This window comes from Papaver somniferum, chromosome 1, assembly GCF_003573695.1.
Source record: "Papaver somniferum cultivar HN1 chromosome 1, ASM357369v1, whole genome shotgun sequence".
Lineage (NCBI taxonomy): Eukaryota > Viridiplantae > Streptophyta > Magnoliopsida > Ranunculales > Papaveraceae > Papaver > Papaver somniferum.
Window position 1 is genome coordinate 135,245,296 of NC_039358.1, and position 9,530 is coordinate 135,254,825.

The following is a 9,530-nucleotide window of genomic DNA, read 5'->3' on the forward strand; positions in this document are numbered from 1 at the left end:
AAGCAGTTGCAGAATTGCTCGCTGCTTTTCCAGGAGAAGATACGACAACATTACACGAGGATGTACCCGGTGAATTTCCAGATATCTTAGTTATAAAAGAAGAAACATGGCTTCTATACTTTGATGGATCCGCCATCCCTAGCAATGACACCGGAGGAGCGGGCATAGTGTTGGTGTCCCCATCTGGTGAATTTTTATCACATTCGTTCAAGTTGGATTTCCACTGCACCAACAATTCAGCAGAATATGAAGCCTTCTTATTAGGATTGTCCCTGGCCAAGCAAGCAGGAGCGACACACCTTGAAATAAGAGGAGATTCGAAGTTACTGGTCAATCAGATGAATGGAGCATACTCTCTCAAGGAAATCACGCTCGCTCCATTCCGAACCGAAGCTCAGCGACTATTAACTCATTTTGTTGATGCCACGATCGTCCATACTGGACGGACCAACAACATGCATGCCGACTGCCTAGAAACTCTCGAATCTAAGCTGCAGTTCGAAGGGGCAGAGAAAACAATCACTGTACAGAGGCGTACTGTGTCGTCGACCTGGCTCACTCAAGTCGAAGACATTTCAACAGACGATTGGCGAGCACCCATCATTCATGAATTGAGCAGCTCTATTTCAGAAGGCAAAATCAGCCTCAAAGAATTAAAGAATTATTTCCTGCTTCACGGGGCGTTGTATTACCGAAATCCTGGTGGATCCCTATCACGGTGCCTTGGAAACGACGAAGCGGAAGAACAACTCAAGTGCATACATGAAGAAATCTACGGACAAACACTAGTAGTAACACTTTACAGAAGGCTTCAGAGGGCAGGATACTACTGGCATTCCATGGAAGCTCAAGCAAGGGTTCTACAAGGATCTTTTCCCAATTCTCAGACACCTCCCCATCACTTAGAGGTTTTGACAGTCCACAACACTGGAGACCGGAGGGAGCCTTACATCAAACACCTCCGGGACAACGAACTACCAACAGAAAAGAAGCAAGCAGTCAAACTCATTCAGAGAGCTAAGAGATTTGTCTTTCTTGACGGGATCTTATACCGCAAAAGCTTTGGTGGGAATTTACTGAGATGTTTAGTTGAACATGAAATCCCAACAATTCTGAAGGAAATGCACGATGGAGAACATTAAGGAAAGAGAAAATTATTTCTTCAAGTCCATGAGAAATATTACTGGCCGACCATGGAAGACGATGCAACTGCATACGTTCAGAGGTGTCACCAATGTCAAATCCATGATAATCTTATTCACACTCCTTGTCTCCCGTTGAATTCTGTGAATAGTCCATAGCCCTTCTACAGCTGGGGACTGGATATCATCGGGAAGATCAATCCAGCATCTTCAAAGCAGCATGAATACATCATCACTGCAACTGAGTATTTCACCAAGTGGGTTGAAGCGATTCCTCTTCGAAGCACCACCGGAGCCACGACTGCAGCCTTCATCAAAGAGCACATAATATGTATATTCGGTGTTCCTAAACACATTGTTACTGATAATGGAACTCCTTTCGCCAATAAACATGTGACTGAACTGCTCGAGGAATACGTCATCAAACAAATCTTCTCCACACCATATTATCCCCAAGGAAACGGACAAGCGGAGAGCACCAACAAAACTTTGATCTGAATTCTCAGTTGGACAATTCATGACAATCCTCGAACGTGGCATGAACAGCTGCCTATGGCTCTGTGGGCTTATCGAACCACACCAAGGAGCTTAATCGGAACTTCGCCATATTCCCTCGTCTACAGAGCAGACGCCATACTTCCAGCAGAAATAAAAATTCCTTCAGCAAGGATTGCAACATCCAGTGGAGTACAATGGGATGAGGCCGAAGTATCCAAGTCAAGAATCTCCGAACTAGACATGCTCGAGTCAAGGAGAGCTAAGGTGGAAAAATACATAGAAACCTACAAACAAAGGATCTCCAGGGCCTACAACAAAATGGTAAGACCTTGAACATTTCAAGTAGGATATTTGGTATTAAAGACAGCAAAACACATTCAACAAGATATGTCCGCTCACAAGTTCTCTTCGAAATGGGAGGGACCATATGTAGTCATCAAGGCAGTATCCAGTGGGTACTACAGGATCTTAGTTGTGGATGGAGGAGTGGAAGGGAATATAATCAATGGCAAATGGCTCAAAGCCTATTACGCCTGATTCATGGAAGCAATTACCTTTTCATCATTTCAAGCATTTTCAAAAATGTATTTTCATTCCTCCAAAGAGAGTGCAAATGCTCCTTTATTCATTAAACATTTCATAATTGAGCAAAATTCCTTCATATCATGATCAATTATTCCACCTAACCAGAATCTTAAACCTATTCAAAAACAACAATCATAAATGCTCACTCAGAGCAAACCATCCAACAATGGGTAATCTCTGTAAGCAACCCTGTCAAGCTTCTTCTGAAAACTTTTGGTTTTCGTCCTCAATTCCTGCACCGCCTTCTCAACCCGGGCCGACTCCAAAGCGAGCATCTTCTCCTCCTCCAGTAAAGCAGTGGTCAGAGAAATCGCATCAGCAGCCTCCGCCGCCTTATGAATCTTGATTATCACGAGCCGATGACGAAGCTATCCTACATTGAACCGCAATGTTTCGCAGTTCGAAATCATCTCATCCCACCTGTGCAATTCCTGATTCTTGACATCTCGCAGGCGCATCTGTCCATCTCCTCAATGATCGGTAACAACCCTGCAACGCAGTTAGGAGGATTCGTAGAAAACCCTTCCACACCTCGGTCGTAGCAATATGTCCATATCTTTTCCAGATCTTGGTGTAAAGAGGAGTGTGACACTTGGGGATGACGAATCCACCAACCACCTAATTTTCCGGGAAATTATTGATCATAGGGGCTTCAAACGATAGTCCAGCTGTTGGATATTCACGAGCGTGAACCTTGTGTTCAATCTCTACGGATTCTGCAGAGTCTTCACCAACTCGGGTGCTGCTGTCTTCAACCTCAACCACGGTCACAGACTTTCCACTGCTTCTCCTTTTGGCATCAACGACGACAAGAACATCCGTCTGCGAAGAAACGGAGAAGTATTTAATTTTACCGAAATTGAGCATAGTGGAACTGCAAGGGTTGTAAGGGTGCTTACAGATGATCCAGCCTCAGCATAAGACGACCTGTACCGGGCAGGAGCTCTAACAGTCCGCTTGGGCCTCGAGTTATGAGATGAAGAATTCTTCTGGTTATCCTGCAACAAATCATTTTCTTATGATCAGATAATCTCAATCAGACATATACGAAAAAGGTATACAACTTACTGAGATGGACGTTTCTGCTTCACGTTTCGACTAAGGATCATCTCGAGAAGAAATACTACTGCTCGACATAGCGATGACAAGGTATGATCGTAATTTCTATGCACGATGAAACTGACTCGGGAATGGAGGAAATATTCACGTAGATGATAGACTCAAAGTCTCGAAGATATATATTAGATACGGTGGATGTTTATCTTCTACGAACCGTCAGTTCAGTTACGGGCTTCGCAGAAACCCTAAGCTTCAAACGAGATCAATACTGAAGACACGGAGGAAAATAACACACCGGGGACTGACAACGACATAGTCAGAGAATGGCCACGCATCTCTCTACACGTTCCATGTCTCTTAACCGTATTTTGGTACTTCTCACAAGACGGAAATCATCAAAAGAGAGTATGATGGATTCAGGCGCATGGACATTGGTACGTTTCATTCGATCATAAGGAATCAACATTAATAAAATATTTATTGTTCGGAAGAAAGCCCTAGCTCTAAAGCAAAGTCATCCAAATCATCAAAGAAATGTCTACTACGAAGGATAAAGAACATTCAAATGTTTAAAGAAGATAGAAGTAAAGCTACTCGTCAGACTCATCCAAATTGTCAGATTCATCATCACCGTCCTTCTCGTCATCCGAGTCATCAGATTTGTCATCGATATCTTCCTCTTCGTCGGAATCAGCGTCAGGGATGAAGTCTGGACGAGCCTCAGGATCATCATTTGAGTCTGAGTCTTCTTCTGCTTCAGCTTCGGCTTCAATTTGCTTCATGGTCCTCCGAAACTCTCTTTCGTATCGGTCAGGCTTGATCTTGCGCTCTGTAAGTACCCACACAGTATCCTCTTCAGAAACATCAGCATCAGAGTCAGAGGGTACCTCATCAAGGAATTGACGTATCTCCTCAGCCGCTTGTACTCGGCGCCGGATTCGATCCCTTCTGCGCTGACGATTCTCGGCTTCATCATCTTCAGCCTTCCTCTTCATAAGTTCATCATAAGTGACCCTACGATCATTCAAGGGTACGCTAGACTTCGCTCCCTCATCATGAGTAGTCTTAGCTTTCGATTTGGCTACAGAAGCTTTGGAATCCTCATCAGAAGAGCTGGAGGAAGAAGAGGAGTAATAATAATCGTAATCGTTGCCGCTGGAAGTTGACATTTTCTGAAACCAGGAGCATAAAATTATCAACGTGCAAGAAAATCCATCTGCAAAAATGGTAATTCTTAACTCTTACCTTTAACGATTCCACTAACAGTAGTGATAGTAATGCAAGAGTTAACACCCCAAAATCGTTCGTTCCTTCGAAACCTACAAAAAACGAACGAAGCTCAGATTTTCATAAAATCATGAACGCTGCCACCACTATAGTATCATGAAAACTAAAACATTATTTCATCATAAATAATTGCTTACTTTGAACATTACTCGAAATCAAACTTGGTTTTTGAAAATAAATATTTACGAAAACGGGAACAATAACTCACGTTTTCGTTTTGTGAGTCACAACTCACGCAAAAGAAAAAATTTCTTTTCCGTGGAGCATGTCACGGTTTTGTTTACAAAAATATTTTTCGTGGACAGGCCACGATCTTACATTAAAAAAAAATCTCTTTTCCTTCGTATCGTCATCTGTCTTTAAAACGAAGGTTTATTTCAATTTTGTGAAAGCTCACACCTTATAAGATAAAGTTTTGATTTACATGAAAGCTCATAAACAAAATTTTATCACCGGACACAAGTCCACACATAAAAAAAAAAACTGTTCTCCTTCGTACTATCGTCATTCTTTAAAACGAGGGTTTATTTCGGTTTTATGAAAATTCACTCTTTTTATGATAAAACCTTGGTTCACATGAAAGCTCATAAACTAAGTTTTATCACTGGACCTAGGTATACATATTCAAGAAAAATCCCTACTGTAGATGGTGGATTTTCAACAAGGGATAAATTCGTAAACTCATAATTATACGAAGCTCTGATTCAGCAATCAGACGTGAGTATCGAGACACGGGTCTCTCATCGAATTCTCAACGGAGAGTACTTTCTCTCAGAGTACATGTAGATATGTAGTCTCACGACTGGACAACGGCATATCTCATGAATACTGAATACTTTCAGTGATTATTTTTATATAGCATCACGAGATGGACGGCTCCTAGACAGCTTGCTCTGCTAGTATAGAGCAATAACGTCTTCAGGAACAAACAACAAGTTTACCCTGACTATATAAAGTATATGACTCACCGGCAAGCTCGTATCAGGATAATTAATGCTCCTAGACAGCTTGCTCTGCTAGTATAGTGCCACAAAGTTAATTATTCCTAATTACAATCGCTCTTATTCCATGGTCGAATCCACGACTGGTCCCATAGAATGACAATAACAATTGTTCTGATTCTATGATCGAATCCACAACTCGATCTCATAGAATAACAATAACTATATTATCTCATTACTCTGATTTCATGATCGAACCCACAACTGGTCTCATAAATGGTAATAGATAAACATTAATTACTCCGATTTTATGGTCGAATCTACGATCCCATGGTATGGTAATGTTCACTTTATTATTTTGAATTCGTAGTCGAATCCTCAGCTGATCCTATGAATTAATAATAAACATCTTATTACTCAGTTTTGTGAATTATTCTCCACTGAATTCCACAATTAGTAATAAATAATCAACAACCGGGCGTCTGAGCTACCTCTAAGTAAGCCCCGATTCAAATGGTGAAGGTGTATTCAACGATGATACACTAACAGTCACCGCACGAACGAGTATTTCAAAAATACAACGAAACGATGAACCTATGCAAAATAGAGAAGAAAATAATAAATAATTAAAAATATTGACCAGGGTGCTGGGAGCACGAACACACGACCGATCGACCGTGTCGTGGTCAATCCCACGCCAGTTTTATATTTTTAATGCATTTTTTATTTTCCATGATTAGATGAAAATCCTCTCATTTTATCAAATCTCATTCGTCTCGAGGAAACTCCTCGGTTTCATGGTACTTCCATAAATCCATAAAAATAATATAAAATTAAGGAAAGGAGTGTGGGGCGTGACCATTGGCCAACCGGCCATGCCTTGGTCCCAACCGGCCCCACACCCACGGTTCTTTATTATTTTATTATTATTATTATTATTATTTCTCTAATTTCATGAAAAAACTCCTTGATTTCATGGTATTTTTGCACAAATCATCAAATAATAATAAAATAAAATAAATTATGAAAACTTGTGGGACCGGGCCTTGGCCGGCCGGCCATGCCCTAGCCGGTCCCACACGTCCCTTTGTTTTATTATTTTATTACTAGTTTTCCTTGAATTCATCAAACTCCTTGATTTCATGGTATTTCTCTCAAATTAGGAAAAATTCCCTCAAATCATCAGAAAATACCTAAAAAAATATTTAAAAATTATAAAAAAATTATAAAAAACTGGTGGGACCGGGCCATATCCGTCCGTCCATGCCTCCATGGTCCCACACGCCCGTGTTTTTATTATTTTAATATTTTGCTTCCATGAACTCATGAAAACTCCTTCAATTCATGGAAACTCCCTAAATTCATCAAATTTCTCAAAATTCATGAATTTTTCATAAAATCATCAAAATATTATAAAATTAAGAAAAAAGCACCATGGGACCGTGGTCACAACCGGCCGACCATGCCTTGACCACGGCGGTCCCACGCCTCCTCATTCCTTATTTTATAATTATTTTTCATCATCTCATGGTGTTTTCCTCAGTTTCGTCGAAACCCTAATTTTTACATATTTTTTTCGAATGGATGCTCAATTGCACGACAGAAAATATCAAAATTCTCAGGACTGAGACATGGACGCCTTGGGGACACGAGCACGCTATCTTGACCGACCAAGATTGACTCTTTGGCTCACGGAAGCCAGTCCCATCAAGTTTCACAGTTTTGACCTAATTTGCACAATTGCTCGTATTAGGTCCAAAACTCTCCCAAACACTTTGGATTTTCATAAAGTGATCGTCAGGCGGTCACGGGATAACCCAGGGCCGGTTTCATGACTCCATGGTCGGTCCCTCGCCTCGTCATAATTAATTAGGTTTTCTCACCTAAGGCTCAGACGAGTATTTTTCGAATAAATGATTAAGCCAGCATTTAATCATTCTTTCACCAACAAATCGTCAACTCTTCAGGAGTTCTTCGTATTTGCTCACGTGAGCATATGGACACTACACGGTTGATCCACGGTCCCATGTAGTCGCTCCCTCCTTCGTCCCATGGTTAAAATTCTGACGAACCATGAATTGATCATCAATTGATCAAATTAGGGTTTCTGAATCCAAGGATCATCATTCCATATTCCAACCTTAATAATTTTACGTCGAACTCATGGTCATTAATTTCATTAATTATGCTCGGTTCAACGACCAGTATTCTAATTAATATTTTGGTACGCTGCCAATAATCCATCAGATGAGCAACACATGCTCAGACGATCAAATATTCAACAATTCATCACATGAGCAGCACTTGCTCAGATGAGGAATATGTGCTCAATATTGGTTCAACAATCAATATTCAACGATCCATCGAATGAGCAATACCTGCTCACTTCATCGTAAGAACTATACCTTTGTCTCATGACATGTTCAATTCATGAGTTTCAGAACATCATGTTCAACTCAACGACTACATGGACTCATCGTCCCATCAAACCACGAAGTCATCAATTGGATAACAAACCACGAGACGTCAATCGTGTCACTTGGGGGATATCACTTAGGGTTTTGGTCTGGCGGTCTACGGCACGTGTGTTCAAACACACGATTGAATGTGAGCAAGTCGTGCAATCAGTTGAAGGAATTCACGAGGTAGTGGGTGGAAAATCGACCAAGTCTCCACACGTTGAGCAACCGGTTTCAAACACGATCTCCACTTCCCCACTCCTTGATTCCATCAACTGTCACACTTCATGGAATCATAGTGTCTACAATTCCAGCAATATAAATAAGTCTCTGAATCATGATTGAAGCATCATCAGTATCATCAATCTCACATCAAACTGACAACACGAGATCATCAACTCATCAATTGAGCAACTACTCTCAATTAAGCAATTTCAATCACTCAGAGCTTATCGTATTCAGAATTCACACACCCACAATCTTTGATTACCATTGATTCCACACATTTCTCAGCTTCCCTCCTATAGATCAACCCATCCTCTCTTGTGACCGAATTTACTGTGGAACGGTCATTGTCTTGATTTAGGCCGGAGTACTACAGATTGATCTCTCGAATATAAAGCACCCCCTTTGCAGCGGTGCATCTGTGTGAGGTTTAACATTTTGCTCGGTTCGAGGAGTCTCCTTCGTACGGTAGTCTCCTCAATTCCTTAAAAAACAGCAAATCATTTTTCCCCATCTACAAATTGGCGACCACACTGGGAGATTAATCTCTCGGTTGTAATCTAACAATCTCACAAGATGGTTGGTCTTAGGACTAATTCAACTAATTCATATCAGAATATTTCAAACGGCAACATTCCTCATGTTACACCTGGCGGTATGGAAGGCAGAGGGGTCCCGACTTTGGCAGAGTTGGCTCAAATCCTAGAGGTCCATACCAGGAACATGGACCTGATGAAGGAGACGATAAACCACATCCTCGACTTTCTCATCAAATTAACATCCGAGTTAGGAGGTACCTCCGCTCCAGAAGTCTCAACACCGGGGACTGAAACTATTAATACATATGGAATACAAAAAGGATAAACTTTAGTGGCTCCTACTCCATAGTCTAATCTTCAACGTTCCCTGAAATCTTCGTCCTTCCAAGTACTCCAATTATCCCAAAGGTTGTAAGTTTAGCATCACAGTTGTTGAAGATCCGTAGTTATAACAATGAGAGAAATCGAGATTCTCGATCATCATTATACAGTGACATAGTATTATTATGTAACATCAAAGTCCAATTGCATCACGACTTTAACAATAATACTACGGTGATATGTATCACTCCCCCTTAGTCAATACTCTATCTCACATGGAAACCACTCCCCCTTACACAATGATCCGAAAACCATATGTATATGTAGTAGAACTACACAATAATTATCCCCCCTTTTGTCAATAAAATTAGCAAAGGTACAAGAACGGGTTCCTAATGAAATTTCCGAAAAGAGACGTTTCATAGACTAAAAGAAAAAATATATACCAACTTAATTTAGATGCAATCATAAAGC

At 40.9% G+C, this 9,530-nt stretch overlaps 1 protein-coding gene across 1 annotated transcript; it reads right to left on the minus strand.

Annotated features, from left to right (window-relative positions):
* Nucleotides 1-2,843: 2,843 nt before the first annotated feature.
* Nucleotides 2,844-4,453, minus strand: LOC113351080 (clumping factor B-like). Its single transcript, XM_026595144.1, has 4 exons — nucleotides 3,879-4,453; nucleotides 3,667-3,787; nucleotides 3,125-3,223; nucleotides 2,844-3,047 (listed from the first exon to the last, which is right to left on the minus strand). The coding sequence occupies exons 1-4, from the start codon at nucleotides 4,451-4,453 to the stop codon at nucleotides 2,844-2,846; spliced, it is 999 nt and encodes a 332-aa protein (XP_026450929.1).
* Between the last annotated feature and the right edge of the window lie 5,077 nt (nucleotides 4,454-9,530).

Coding starts and splice junctions, on each gene's coding strand:
- LOC113351080 (XM_026595144.1), bottom strand. CDS start 4,453: ATGTCAACTTCCAGCGGCAACGATTACGATTATTATTACTCCTCTTCT. Junction 3,224..3,666: donor CTTTTGATGATTTCCGTCTT/GTGAGAAGTACC, acceptor GATTTGTTGCAG/GATAACCAGAAGAATTCTTC. Junction 3,048..3,124: donor ATGCTGAGGCTGGATCATCT/GTAAGCACCCTT, acceptor GTTTCTTCGCAG/ACGGATGTTCTTGTCGTCGT.